This window comes from Theropithecus gelada, chromosome 17 (assembly GCF_003255815.1).
Source record: "Theropithecus gelada isolate Dixy chromosome 17, Tgel_1.0, whole genome shotgun sequence".
In the NCBI taxonomy this organism is placed as follows: Eukaryota; Metazoa; Chordata; class Mammalia; order Primates; family Cercopithecidae; genus Theropithecus; species Theropithecus gelada.
The window spans coordinates 29,937,472-29,953,409 of NC_037685.1; the positions used below are offsets into that span (position 1 = coordinate 29,937,472).

Below are 15,938 nucleotides of genomic sequence, written 5' to 3' on the forward strand. Positions count from 1 at the left end.
CTTCCTTCCTTCCTTCCTTCCTTCCTTCCTTCCTTCCTTCCTTCCTTCCTTCCTTCCTTCCTTCCTTCTTCTTTNTTCCTTCCTTCCTTCCTTCCTTCCTTCCTTCCTTCCTTCCTTCCTTCTTCTTTTCTTTCTTTTTTTCTTTTTTTTCTTTTGAGATGGAGTCTCACTTGGTTGCCCAGGCTGGAGTGCAACAGCATGATCTCGACTCACTGCAACCTCCGCCTCCCAGGTTCAAGTGATTCTCCTGTCTCAACCTCCCCAGTAGCTGGCATTACAGGTACTCGCCACCATGCCCAGCTACTTTTTACATATTTTTAGTAGAGATGGGGTTTCACCATGTTGGCCAGGCTAGTCTTGAACTCCTGACCTCAAATGATCCACCCGCTTCGGCCTCCCAAAGTGTTGGGATTACAGGTGTAAGCCACCATTTTCTTCATCAGCATCAGTGTTTTCTGTAACCTGAATTCTGTAGCAATTTTAAAGCTTATTCCTGTTTTAGCTTCATTTAAACTAGATCTGGAAGCTGGAATGTGCTCTCCCGTGTAATCGGAGCAAAGTCGTCTTCTACCACACCCGTGGCCCCAGTAACTACTTAGCACAGTGACTGTGTGTTCGATGCAGTGCGTGATTATGCAAGCCCACAGAGTTAGTATGTGAACAGAGTATAATGTGAAATTCCAACCTGAAAAATAAATCACTTGTTAAAGTTTCTAGAGCTAAATACTTAGACAATGTTTTCTTCAAAACGTTTTTCTTTCCTTTAACAAAGTAATCGTACTTCTATGTGTCAGGAGGGTGTGAAGGCATTTCTTTTGAAATGCTGTTATATCAAATTGAATGTCAGTCATCAAGGGGCTATCTAGCCACAAAATTAATCATGCAAATTACTAGTGTTTACTACCTTTAAATATAGGTCTAATCTTGTGCCGAGTAATTCTAGGTTATATAAGAAGGATAATAAACGTAGATAAAAATGCATTTTTCAATGTTTGGTTTATATTATCATTTACAGTTGTTAATCATTTTATAATGTTAAAAAGCAAAATTACATCAATTCCAGTTTTGCAGATCTTACTGGCTTTTATTTGTGATTCTAGAATCGAGCAGCAGTCTGGACCAAAAATGGTTCAGAATGCTCCACCCCACCACATGTGCAGGCTATATTTATAGCCAGAGAAAATAGAGCGATGTACAGAAAATGGAAGTGAGGTACAGAGACAGCTTGATTGGTTAAACCTGGGCTTTTGCCTTAATTGAACCTGTTTTGAACAGTTGGCTTCCTGCTATGGACAGAAGCTCGACTTCTGTGATTGGCTGAGACAGCTATTTGTGACATAGGCAAATTTCTAAGTTAGGTTTTCAGTTTTAAGCTAGATTGCAATTCCTCAGGCCACATTTCATTTGATTTAAAAATAATGAAATGTAATAAAAAAATAGGTGACAATTTCATATATTTCAACAAATATTCTCTGTGATATGGGAATCTGTGAGTTATTCTATCATAAATTTAATATCACACTTCCATTCTAAAATACTATTGCGATGAGCTAGTAACCTGGATCTTCATAACTCCAGGAATCTCGAAAGTCAGAAAAGATTAACCCCTTATCTTTTTCTTTTTCTTTTCTTTTCTTTTTTTTTTGAGACAGAGTCTCCTTTTGTCACCCAGGCTGGAGTGCAGTGCTCCCATCTCAGCTCACTGCAACCTCCACCTGCCATGTTCAATCGATTCTCTGGCCTCAGCCTCCAGGGTAGCTGGGACTACAGACGTGCACCACCACGCCCAGCTAATTTTTGTATTTTTAATAGAAATGGGGTTTTGCCATGCTGGCCAGGCTGGTTTCAAACTTCTGACCTCAAGTGATTCACCCGCCTTCACTTCCCAAAGTGCTGGGATTATAGGCATGAGCCACTGCACCCATCTGTCCCCTTATCTTTACATTATTTTTAAATATATCTGATAGTCATCACCTGGAAGCAAATAGTGGGGTTCCTTCTCATATGTTTTCGTGTCTCACACCCTACAAAGTGAGTTCAGCGTTGTTGAAGTTCTCTGAAAAAAATAGCAAGTTAGCGTGTTTTAGTTAATTTTATATGTCAACTTGACTGGGCCATGGTGCCTAGATATGTGGTCAAACATTATTCTGGACATTCCTATGAGAATGTTTTTCTGTTTGTTTTTTGTTTTGTTTTGTTTTTTTCTGAGACGGAGTCTCGCTCTGCTGACCAGGCTGGAGTGCAATAGTGCAATCTTGGCTCACTGCAACCTCCGCCTCCCAGGTCCAACCGATTTTCCTGCCTCAGCCTCCCAAGTAGTTGGGATTATAGGCGTCTGCCACCCTACCTGGCTAATTTTTGTATTTTTAGTACAGACGGGTTTCACCACGTTGGTGAGGCTGGTCTTGAACTCCTGACCTCAGGTGATCCACCTGCCTCACCCTTCCAAAGTGCTGGGATTACAGATGTAAGCCACTGCGCCCAGCCATGAGGATGTTTTTAGGTGAGATTAACATTTAAATCTGGGGACTTTAGTAAGCATATTGTCCTCTATAATATAGATGGGTCTCATCCAATCTGTTTGAATAGAGCAAAAGACTGACCTCCCCTCAACAAGAGGGAAGATTCTGCCTATATTTACCATACCTTGTTGCTGATATGTAGCCATAAAAAACTAATACTTGACCATCAGTTAGAAGCCCATCATTGAGCCTAAGTTGTTACCTAATGTGTTAAACGTTACCTGGCAAAACCTGAACTCATCATGAACTGGAAAATACCTAATCTTTGCTATTCCTAAAATTTAAAACCTTGAGAAAGATTAGAAATACTCATGAAAATAATAAGAATTCTTTTTACAATGAAAAGGTTTCTATTGTGTAATCTGATGTGCACCTTTTCCAAATGAGAAATTGCAATCTCTGAGATGAAAAGTGACTTGCTGTGGTCATAATGTGCACATAAAAAATAAATGCCAAGGGAGATTGAAAGGCATATTTAAAAGTAAAACTCTTTGTACTAGTCATTGTTTGTCAAAGTCACATTGATTTGTAGCTAGAATATTAAAAAGAAACAATTAGGAATGTTCAGTAGCTAATTGAAACAAAACAACATATAGAATGAAATATTCAAATGCAGTCATAAAGGAGAATTTAAACTTTAAAAAGCAAATTGTTTTTAAATAGATGTGGGTCATGATCCTGCCAAAATAGAAAATGGTGATAAAATGTTTGCAGAGCAATGCATATTACAAAGAATAAAGAATAAACATTTTAAAAACATTCTTTTTAACTTAAACTACATTTCAACTATTTTAAAAAGTAATTGTTCTTACTTATAAAATACTTTTTATTCCAATTCACTATAATTATAAAACAATTTTCTCATATGAACCACATCTTTCAAGTTATGAAATTATTTTAAACTTTCAGAAACACTCATGTACTTAGTCCCTGGACAAGTCATGAACTCAATTAGGAATCTGTAAAGATTTACTAAAGACCATTAAATAGGAGCTCTCTAGATCATTGCAAATAATCACCTGACTGCAGCTGTTTTCCAGCATATGTAATAAAATAAATACCCATGAAGTCTAGAGTTAAGTATTCTAGTTTGTAATAACTAATACAATAGTCATTACAAAGCTATGTGAGTAAGGAAAAAATATTTCTGTCTGCCCTTTAAAGTTTCTCCCCCATAATACCTCACTCCCAAACGCTATCTTAAAGAGCGCATAAAGGTAAATAAGCATAGATATACCTCTTTGGGTTCCTCCAAGTATCTCCTAACATTGCTTCTAAATGTATGTCTGGTGTGCTCCAGTTTGGCATATATTCTACCTTTGATTTGCACCTTGGTTAATCCTGACTAAATCTCTATTTCTATATCTGCTTATACTTAACCTTTTCTATGAGGTTTATCTTCACCACTCTTCTTAACACTGCAAGCAAGCCCCTATCCCCACCTTAGCATTCATGATCCCTGTATACTTAGTATCTAAAATAATAAGTATTTTACTCGATTATAATTATGCTTCTTCTCTTATGGCATCTCTTGAGAAACAAACTTGACACTTGGTCTGTTTTGTGGTCTACTATATTAACTAATATATCCCAAGTGCAACATAAGAAACACAAATTAATATTTGATGAATGATTGAACATTAACAATGAGCATCTATCTCTCTATATTTTTTAATTTGTGAACTATATGTTCTATTTTCATTGTTTTTTTCTTCATTCTCACTAATGTGTATTGCTTTTAAAATGCTCTTGATTTTTAAGGATATTCTTTCACATATTAATTACATTCTATAATTTATTTTGATATAAGAAATTGAGCATGATATTTTATAATAGTTGACCATCTGTTTTTATATTGTTTGTTAAGTAATCAATTCTTGTCCCCTTCTGGAAGCCAAGTAAATAATATATATATAAGGAAAAGGCAAAGATTAGCTGAACCTAAAGCTGATGGGGTAAGAACGTAGGAACTGATAATTAATAATTGGGCTGAGTGATTTATTACAGATGAGCTGCATATATGCACTTGGCTCTATTTCTGAACTTTTGATATTGTTTCTTCATCCTATACAGTTTATTTCTATCCCAGAAGCTTGAGTGATACTTTTACGACATCATGTCATTCCTTTGCTCAAACTGTTGCTCTTATATTTTACTCCCAATAAAAGCCATGTATCTATCTGCCTACGCTTTTGTGAATAACTCATCTCTAAAGTGTTTAATTTTATAATAAATGTTTAAATTTATAGATGCCATCTCCTTTATAAAATGTCTTATTGCTTTTGTATCTATTTTGAAGGATTATTTTCTCAATCTACTTCTAAATTTTAATTAGATCTTCATGAAATAGATCAATTAAACTTACATGGGGACTTAGAGAAACCTCAAAGAATGATCTGGCTTCAAAAGTGTAGGTTGACAACCCAGGAGGTTAGGCTGGATGGTGCATCCCTGACCCCATCACTTTTCAGAGCAGTGGCTATGACGTGAGTCATATTCACCACACAGCACATGAAAAGTCCACTCATCTGAAAAGCACAAAACAAGAGAAGGGAAGTCTGAACTAATATGGTCATATGACTAACAAAATAAGCCAGATCTTTTGTGCTTAATTATTCCACATTCCTTCTTTTTACGAGAGCAAGCACTACCTACCTACCCCCACCTTCCTTCATCATGCTTAACTTGGCTTAGTTCTACAGGCACAGGTCAGGGAATAACCTGCTAACCTGTAAATCCTCTCAAGCCAGCTTTCCTGGCATCACAATGACACTCACTGCTCTTCTGCAGCAGTGGTTTGCAAACACTGTTTTGTAAACGATCAGATAATAAATATCATAGACTTTACAGACATTATACAGTCTCTGTTGATTCTCCTTCCGCTCCTCCTTCCTCCTTCTTCTCCTCTTCCTCCTCTTTGCTCTCCTCTTCCTTCTTCTCTTCTTCATCTTTACTCTTTAAACATGTAAAAACCACTCTTAGCCCACAAGCCATACGAAAACAGGCAAGAGGCTGGATTTGGTCCACAGGTCATACTTTTCCAATCCCTGATCTAAAGGCAGATATCTTTCTTTACATTTTTATTAATCAAAATTTTATTCTGTTGTCACCGTAAGAATACCAGATGGTACCTTAAACAAATAACATATTTCATCCAACTCTCAAGAAATAGATTATTCCCCTCCTAAGGCATCTTTAGACTCCCAGGTATAGCAGCCACGGAAATGCACAAGTTAAATCTCACACCGTGGAGAGCAGAGTTCGGACCCCAGTTGCCACCTCTCTGTATTTATGCCGAGGCCACGCTTCCCTCAAGCTGCTCTCAGCCAATGGAGGAACATGGCAGGGTTATTCTGCAAACTCATTACTACAAGGGGCATGACTCCTCTGGGGATGAGAATTCCCCATATACCTGGCAAATGTTCATAGTCCTGTGCTGCAGTTTGAAACTCGCTACTCAGTCCTTCTTTCTTGCCCTTCTATTTCACAAAAGTCAGACTTGCACTGTAGTCTAGAGACTCTCCCTCTTCCCTCCTTTTATCCTTCACAGGGATTTCCTCCACATCTAATCCCACCAGTGCCTATTTCTCAGAGAACCCAAATTAACTCATCAGTTAACCCAAATTAGCTCATTCTGCCTCTAAGAAACAGATTTTCTTCATGCTGATTTTCTTCTTCACCAGGTTCAAATGTATTAGTCTGCTATAGCCACTGTAACAAAGTACCACAAACTGGGTGACTTCAACCACAGAAACTTTTTGTATCACAGTTCTGGAGAGTGAAAGCCCAGGAGTGAGTTGTTTGTAGGATTGGTGCCTTCAGAGGGATAGGGGGGAAAACCTGCTCAGCTCCAGTGATTTGCTCTTGCAGATGGTGTTCTAGCTGTCTTCTCATCGTCTTCCCTCTGTACATGACACTCTCTTCAGGTGGTGGTTTTTTTTTTGTTTGTTTGTTTGTTTTTTAAGAGCATCAGTCACATTGGTTTAGAAGCCCACCTTATTCTACTGTGACCTCAACTGCAATAATCCTATTTCCAAATGAGTACATTCTGAGGTACTGGCGGTTAGGATTTCAACAAATGAATTTGGCGGTGGGGCAGGGGTAGAATTCAACCCAAACACCAGACTTGACATCTAACCTCTTCCTCAGGGACTGTGTGCACAACAATAACAACAAAAATAATCCCCATAAAGCAATAGTGAGGATGTGAGGGTGACGTGGCTAGAATCATACTTGAACTTCGTATTCTTAAAAAGTATTTCAGCCAATCACTACCAATCACTACTAATTAGATGATCACCCACTTAGTATTCACCTTCCAGGATGTCAATGGTGTATCTTCCCCTCCCTTTTTCCTCTCCTCTCCTGTCTTTCCTCTCCCCTTTTCCTTGGGGAAGAGAAACAAATCCCTTCTAATTTTCTCTTTCATATCAGATGACCATTGCCCTAGAGTAAGAAATGGGACTATTGCAATAAACAAGTCTAGTCTCCTCAGATGCAAAATGCACATTGAAATAGTATTTTGCCCTCCTCCTTCAGGCAGCAGACAAGCAATATAAAATGTTATCACAGGAGCTTATGGAGTATACAACAGAAATTTATTGCTTCATAAGACTGATAGCTTGAGAATATAGTGAACCACAAATTGGATATGGCACATTTTATAGTAAGGCAATTTTTCTTAAAAACATTTTTATCATAAAGTTTTCTCCCCTTTAGAAAAATATTAGTATTGATAGTTGATAATAAATTTCAATGTCAGGTAAAATAAAAATAAATTATTATAATCATTCTCCCATAATTTCTTACATTTTCCTAACTATCTAACCCTCCCTTTGAGTGATGGTACCACCAGTTTTGTACATAGAAGACTATCCAGAACAGCAAAGAATAATTAATCAGCTGACAAACCACATCTTCAGCAGAGCTGTAGTGCTCTTAGAAGTCAAACTACATGACTTTCTTACCTCTTTGAAAATTGTGTTTCCCATCTTGAGTTTTTGTGTATTTTTGGTTGTTGTTGCTTTTGCCTTCAAAGATTTCTCTTATATTCTTAGTTCAATTATATTTAGGAAGTTTTTAAACATTTAAATGTTCAGTTTAGATAAGCGTTTCGCTAAATATTTTGGATATTTTGGTAGAAAAAGTTGTTGTGTACTGGGAACTTTCCATGATAAAGATTTTTAGCCTTCCAGATTTTTATTTAAAAAGCCACTTTCAACTCAAACTGTCCTGTTACTTTTCACTAGTAATTCTATGTTGCTGAATCTAATGATAAATTCTGACTGTCTTCATCTTATTTGCATAATCATAGCACATGATATACCCAAGCACTTTTTCCTTCTTGAAGCACTTTGTTTTTTTCTTCCAGAATACCCTCTCTTGATTTTCTTTTTTTCATCACTGGACATTCCTCCCTAGGTGCTAACTGTACCCTCCTCATTTTCTTCACACTAAAGCGTGAGAAACCTGCAAGCGTCTGTACTCAGTCAGTCCCAGATCTCTACATTATTTCTCTGGGTGATCTCATACAGTCTTGTGCTCCAAATACCCTCTATGCACTGATGGTCCCTAACTAACTGTGTGTTTGTACACTCAGACTCAACTTTCCCTTGAACTAAAGACTTGTATAACAATTGACAATTCCAAATTTCTACTTGCACATCTGAAGAGTAGCTAAAACAAAAGTCTAAATTCTTTCCCTTACCTGTTTCTCCTGCTACATTCCCCTCTTAGACAAGACCACCTCAATTTCTTTAGATGCTCAGACACTAATAATAATAATAATAATAATAATAAATAATTATTTTAAAAAACATTAGTCATCCCTGGCTACTCTCTTCTTCATATATTTCCCATTTAATTTAGATGAAAATAATTGTCACCTGTGCCTTCCAAATATATGGAATCCAAGCACTTTACCACTGTGCTCTTACCACCTTAGTTCCAGCCATGCATGCCATCCTTCTCATACATTGTCCCAATCACATCCTTATGCTTACTTTCACTTATGTAATGCTCATTTATTCTCTATAAAGCAGCCAGAGTAATCCTATTAACGTGGACATAAGAGTGTATCACATGTATATCCAGAACCCCTAATGTGTTGTTTTATTACCCACAATAAAATTCAAGTTCTTTCCACCGTCTGCAGGGTTCAATGGCATCTTACCCCTGACCACTCCCCCTCCTGCTCTTCCTCTTTCTGTTCCGACTACATCGCACTCTTGGCTATTCTATGAACATGCCTAGCACACTCCCAGCTCAGGTAGTTTGTGCCTGCTGTCCTCCCTGCCTACACATTTAACACTGCAAAGTCACGTGGGAACCTGACCAACAGTTTTCTCCTCAATGAAGCCTGCACTAAACACTTTATTGAAAATAGATGCCGCCGTCACTTTATATCCCCTAACTGTGCTTCAGTTCCATTCATCAAATGTATCTCCGCCTCATATATGCATGTTTTTATTTTTTCATTGCTTTTCCTCCTCAAGATTTTAATCTTGATTTAGACGTAGAATACTTCTCTTTTCTTCGCTGCTGTATCACCAGCTCCGGAACAGAGCCCAGCACAAAGTAAATGTTCAAAAACCAAAATGCAGTTGAATAGGCATGATCTCATACAGATGAGGAGATGGAAGTACAATAGTTTTATGTGTTACCCAATGTAATTGAGGTAGTAAGTAGAATATCTAGAAATTAAAACCTGGCCAATTTAAAAATAATAACAAAATGTAACAAAACAAAACAAAAAAGTGATATTTTTCATTGCGCTCTGCTACATTCATAAAATCGCAGTTTCTTTGCATGATATCCATGGGTTCCCCATCTGACCCCAATCTGCCTTTTGAGCCTCATCTCACATATGAATCAGTCTTTTTACAGAAGCCCCATCTAAACCCACTCCTGTTTTTCTAGCTGTCTCCCTTCAAACTCTTGCCCTTGTTCACCTCTGTGCTTTGCCTCATCCTTCTCCCTTAGCCTGGAGTGACCTCTTTCCCTATCTCTGGCTAATGAAATCTTCCTCTTGCTTTACTTAGGTCAAATGTCACTTACACCATTAAGTCAGCTCCAGTCATCTCAGTAAAAATTAATCTCTTTTCCTCCAGGCACTGCCAAAACACTTCCTTTTCGTTTAACTTTTGGTGGTTTATATAATGTGCCTTGTATTAACTGTAATAACGTTCCTGCTCATGTTGCTCAAGAGAAACTAAGCTTCTTGAGGACAGTGGTTTCTTTCTAATCACCTTTGCATTCTTTTCTTTGATCATTACAGTGTTTCATATACAGTCAGTATGTAAATAGACATTAAAAGCATTCTTTTAACTCTACTGTCATATCCCATTGTCCTAATAAGAGAAATATCCAATTGCTTTTCACTTTTAAAGTTATTGGGGTTCGTTTGTTTTGTTTTGTTTTTTAGGCAGATTTTCACTCTATTTCCCAGGCTGGAGTGCAGTGGCACGATTACGGCTCATTGCAGCCTCAAATTCTTGGGCCCAAGCCATCCTCCCACCTCAGTCTCCCAAATAGGTAGGACTACAGGTATGAGACACTGTGCTCAGCTAATTTATTATTATTAATTATTATTATTATTTTGTAGGAAAAGGGTCTCAATATGCTATCTAGGCTGATCTTGAACTCCTGACCTCAAGCAATCCTTCTGCTTCAGTCTCCCAAAGTGCTGGGATAACAGTTAATATTATTGTTTTGATGCATAAAGTTATAAACTCAGATTTATCTCTTGACTGGCTGAAGTTTTACTATAAAGATCAGCAATATAATTCATAACACTTACTTACAACATATTTTCAAATAAATCCACATTACTTAAAAATGTAAATAGAGAATGATTATTAGGAGGAGTAAAAAATAATACATAAAGAGGAAGACAGAAAAGTAAAATATGTGTGGTTGGGAAGGTAGTTCACATTGTGACATGAAGGGAAACTGTCCCCTCAGTCCTTTTAATTCTTTGATTCCATCCCATGCTGAGTCCAGTAGGTTTTCAGTTTCAATTGTGCATATTTATTTAATTTTCAATCCTTAGGAAGTTGCAGTATATGTCGATGGAATAGCAGATATTTTGATATAGTTGTCACTGAAGATACTTTGTGCAGATGCTTTAAGTAGGGTAAATATGACAAGGACAGAGTTCACACTAAAGAATACTCACAATGTCATGCTTACATATTGGTGTGTTTTCCTTACGCACGTGAAGGAGATTTTGAGCAGAAAACTAACTAAACCTTATTTGAGGTTGGGGAATATATTTTCTGTATTTAACCAGAAATATAAACTGCCTAGGGAAGAAATTTGAGTCAAGAAGTTTTTTAGCAGAATAGAGAACAAAAGCCTCATTTTTAGCAGCAGAGTAGTAACGGTGGAGGGAACAAAGAAAAAATAATAATATCAAAGATTGCAAACTTAGACCACAGATTGCACAAAAATAAGTTAGTAAAGTATTTATTAATTGTGAATTTATTCACATGTATTGAGTGTTTTTGAAGTCTTACACACAAGAATGAAATGCTATTAATGTATAACATAGAGGTTTTTATTAACCTAGTCAAGAAGAAGCAACTACAGTTGAGAAGGAAGAATAGTGGTTAACTACTAAGTGAAGAAGAAAGGGAAGCATATTTCAAGGTAGAGTACTTGCAATTTCAGTACTCTACTGAAGAGCGCATAGAAAGTTTAAGAAATGCCAAACTCTTGGACCTCAGTGCTGAAGGTGAGGTCATAGCCTAGGGTGGAGACATCATTTTCCAGTAGATAAACCAGACCCTGGTAGAAGTGGTAATCTTCACTCTCCATATCTGTATATATGACTGACTTGCCCAAGATGTGTTTGTAAAAGGATCAAGTAAAGTAGCACTCCAAAAGATGGTTGTCATATACAGCTTTGGCCACAATATGTCCTACAAACTTGAAGTAGCTGAGGTGGTTCGGGTTGCAGTGGGAAGATGGATTGATGGTGTAGGTGACTCGATCACCAGGTGAGGTAAGGAACAAGGCATACCTAGGGTTAAACATCTCTAGACAGATGATCATATATCACCCCCGCAGGAGCCCGCCAGCATCCTGCCCTTCTCCTTCAAACACTATATTCAATCAATTCTTCATTTCTTCGGGGGATTTGCAATGCCTGGTATGCCAGATGAGAATGACAGGAGCCATCCGCAAGCAGCTGGCGGCTTTCTTAGAAGGCTTCTATGAGATCACTACAAAGCGCCTCATGTCCATCTTCACTGAGCAGGAGTTAGAGCTGCTTATATCAGGACTGCCCACCATTGACATCGATGATCTGAAATCCAACACTGAATACCACAAGTACCAGTCCAACTCTATTCAGATCCAGTGGTTCTGGAGAGCATTGGTGTTCTTTCGACCAAGGTGACCATGCCAAGTTCCTCCAGTTTGTCACAGGTATTTCCAAGGTACCCCTGCAAGGCTTTGCTGCCCTGGAAGGCATGAATGGCATTCAGAAGTTTCAGATTCATCGAGATGACAGGTCCACAGATCGCCTGCCTTCAGCTCACACATGTTTTAATCAGCTGGATCTGCCTGCCTATGAGAGCTTTGAGAAGCTCTGCCACATGCTACTATTGGCTATCCAGGAGCGCTCTGAAGGATTTGGACTGGCCTAATAAGGCCCTGCCCACTTCTGTGGGTTTTGTTTGTTTGTTTGTTAACCATTGTTGGACCTGGGGAGGGGGTAGTTAAAAAAAGAACCAGAAAGAAATTATCAAAAACCAATAAATGAAATCCACCAACTCACCTTGTGTGTCCCAGCTACCCCATGTTCCCCAGCGCATACCTGTTCCTCTCCTCATTCTCTCCCCGCCGCCTGTTTCCTTGCATTTTCTCCCCTTTCCATGCCATCCACAATCCCCAACCCATGTGTTTAAAAGTCAGTAGCCTTTGCAGGGACCTGTCTGTCCCACCTGTTTGAACAGTGTGCTCCTCAGATTCTGTGTTCAGAAGGATTTTCTGCATTGAGACTTGAAACCTTTGGATAGGGGAAAAAATTATATATATATATTACATATATATATTATATACATATATTTGTTCTGTTTGCATTTCTTAATTGGAATGTGTTGATGTGCACAGCTAATGATTCAGTGTGAGACAAGACTGGTGTCTGTGTTGTTGGTTTTCAAATAAAGAGCACTCTTCATTAAAAAAAAGAAAGTTTAAGAAACGCTTGGAAAAGCTCAGTAGTTATTTCAGAAGACAGTGAGAAGGAGGGCTAGATGAGGAAGGCTATTGTACACTATGTTAAGAATTACTATCTTAATAGGATTTGGACATGCAACCACACTTGCAATATTTTTGTTTTCCTTTCATGAATGCATCAGAAAGTTATAGGGCAAATATTTTTTCTCACATCCTGGGAATATTTAAAGTTAAAGCTCTTTCTGTCATTTAGTGAAAAAGAACAGATTCATACTCTGATGTTAATGAAATGCCAAAAAAATGATAAAGTTTTTATTTGTTTGTCCCTGGCTCCACATCACCCCATCACAACCAACAACAACCACCAATTGGAAAGATAAAGAAGATGAGGACCTGGGAAACCTAAATTGCCTGGAGGAGAGGATGTTACATTATGGGAACTGGGAAACTTGAAAACATAATAGGAAAATAATAATAATAATAAAAACAAAGACAGGAAACCTAGAAGGAAATAATTAAGTTGAACTCATCAAATATATTTGAGTGCAGTCCTCTTCAAAAGCCTAGGATCTCCTATTGGGACAAAATGTGGGGCCACCTGACCTTCCTCCAGGCCATGGGATTTGCATGAGCATCATTACTACCCTTGATGGCCATCCTAGAGCACTTGTACCCAGTATCTCCAGCATGATTCAGAGAGAAAAGTTCCCTATACAGTTTAAGACTGGGACTACACTAAACAAGCTTAAAACTCCTGGACCAGAAAAGTGATCATTGATGTGACATTCCACTTTTGGTATGAGAAATGAGAAGGAAACAAATACTCATAATATCATATTTGTATTTCAAAAGAAGCTCTCTGGCTAAAAATCCTGAAGTATCTCTCAGGGAAGGAGAGATGGCATGCAGCATTTTCAGCCTATTGTAATAGGCACATCTAAAGATTTTTAATAGTGAGGTAGTGGAAATGGAAAAATATATTTTGGGTGTAAAAAAGATAATGAGGAGCTAATTTAAAATGAATTACTCATGGATTGTTGATTAGACATTAAAGATGGGAAAATAACATTGAGTCAAAGATGCTAAGAAATCTGTCTTGGGGAGTTAGGAGAAAAACTGATGAGCTTGATGTTAGACGAGTTAAGTAGAAAGTTTTCAAGTAATATCTCTGCGTTGATGTCAAATTAGAAATGGCAAATGTAGATCTGAAACACAGTTAAAAGTTGGAGGCTCCGCTGTTCTTCATGGAACTAGAAAAAAAAAATCCTAAAATTCATATGGAACCAAGAAACAGCCTTCATAGCCAAAGCAAGAGTAAGCAAAAAGAACAAATCTGGAGGCATCACATTACTTGATTTCAAACTATACTATAAGGCCATAGCACCAAAACAACATGGTGCTGGTATAAAAATAGGCACATAAACCAATGGAACAGAATAGAGAAACCATAAATAAACCCAAATATTTAAAGCCAACTGATCTTTGATAAAGCAAACAAAAACACAAAGTGGGGAAAGAACAGCCTATTCAACAAATGGTGCTGGGATAATTGGCCAGCCACATGTAGGAGAATGAAATTGGATCTTCATCTCTCACCTTACACAAAAATCAAGTCAAGATGGATCAAGGACTTAAATCTAAGACCTGGAACTATAAAAATTATAGAAGATAACGTTGGAAAAACCCTTCTAGATATTGACTTGGGCAAAGATTTCATGACCAAGAACCCAAAAGCAAATGCAATGAAAACAAGATAAATAGGTGGGATTTAATTAAACAAAGGAACTTTTGCACGACAAAAGGAACAGTCAACAGAGTAAATAGACAACACGTAGAGTGGGAGAAAATCTTCACTATCTATACATCTGACAAAGGACTAATATCCAGAATCTACAAGGTTCTCAAATAAGTAGTGTGTTAGTCAGGGTTCTCTAAAAGGACAGAACTAATGGAAAAAAAAAAAAAAAATACACACACACACACACACACACACACACACACACACACACAAAGGGGAGTTTGTTAAGTATTAACTCACATGATCACAAGGTCCCATAATAGGCCATCTTCAGGCTAAGGAGCAAGGAGAGTCAATCTGAGTTCCAAAACTGAAGAACTTGGAGTCCAATGTTCGAGGGCAGGAAGCATCCAGCATGGTAGAAAGGTGTAGTCTGGGAGGCTAAGCCAGTCTCTCTTTTCACATTTTTATACCTACTTTATATTTTAACCATGCTGGAGCTGATTAAATTGTGCCCACCCAGATTAAAGGTGGGTCTGCCTTTCCCAGTCCACTGACTCAAATGTTAATCTCCTTTGACAACACCCTCACAGACACACCCAGGATCAATACTTTGTATCCTTCAATCCAGTCAAGTTGACGCTCAGTATTAACCATCACAAGTAGCAAGAAAAAAACCAAACAATATCATCAAAAAGCAGGCTAGGGACATGAATAGACAATTCTCAAAAGAATATATACAAGTGGCCAACAAACATATGAAAAAATGCTCAGCATCACTAATGATCAGGTAAATGCAAATCAAAACCACAATGCTATACCACCTTACTCCCACAAGAATGGCCATAATAAAAAATTCAAAACATAATAGACCTTGGAGTGGATGCAGTGAAAAGGGAACACGTATACACTGCTGGTGGGAATGTAAACTAATACAACCGCTATGGAAAACAGTGTGGAGATTCCTTAAAGACCTAAAAGTAGAAAAACCATCTGATCCAGAAATCCCGCTACTGGGTATCTGCCCAGAGAAAATGAAGTCATGATACAAAAAAGATACTTGCACAAGCATGTTTATACCAGCACGACTTGCAATTGCAAAAATGCGGAACCAGCCCAAATGTCCATCAATCAACTAGTGGATAAAGAAACTGTGATATATATATATACACACACACACACACACACATATATCACAGTTATCATATATATCATATATATATATGATGAATGATGAAATACTACTCAGTCATAAAAAAGGAACAAATTAATAGCATTGGCAGCAACCTGGATGGGATTTGAGACCGTTATTCTAAGTGAAGTAACTCAGGAATGGAAAACCAAACATCATATGTTCTCACTCATAAATGGGAGCTAAGATATGAGGATACAAAGGCATAAGAATGATAAAATGAACTTCAGGGACTCAGGGGGCAAGGGTGGGAAGGGGTGAGGGATAAAAGACTACAAATTGGGTTTGGTGTATATTACTCAGG

General features: G+C 37.8%; 1 protein-coding gene across 1 annotated transcript; it reads left to right on the forward strand.

Moving 5' to 3' along the window:
* The first annotated feature begins 11,568 nt into the window (after positions 1-11,568).
* On the forward strand, positions 11,569-12,299 carry LOC112611149 (E3 ubiquitin-protein ligase HUWE1-like). The gene is given in 2 exon segments (XM_025364842.1): positions 11,569-11,901; positions 11,903-12,299. Coding segments are annotated over 2 exon segments (603 nt in total). The 3' UTR covers positions 12,173-12,299.
* The last annotated feature ends 3,639 nt before the right edge of the window (positions 12,300-15,938 follow it).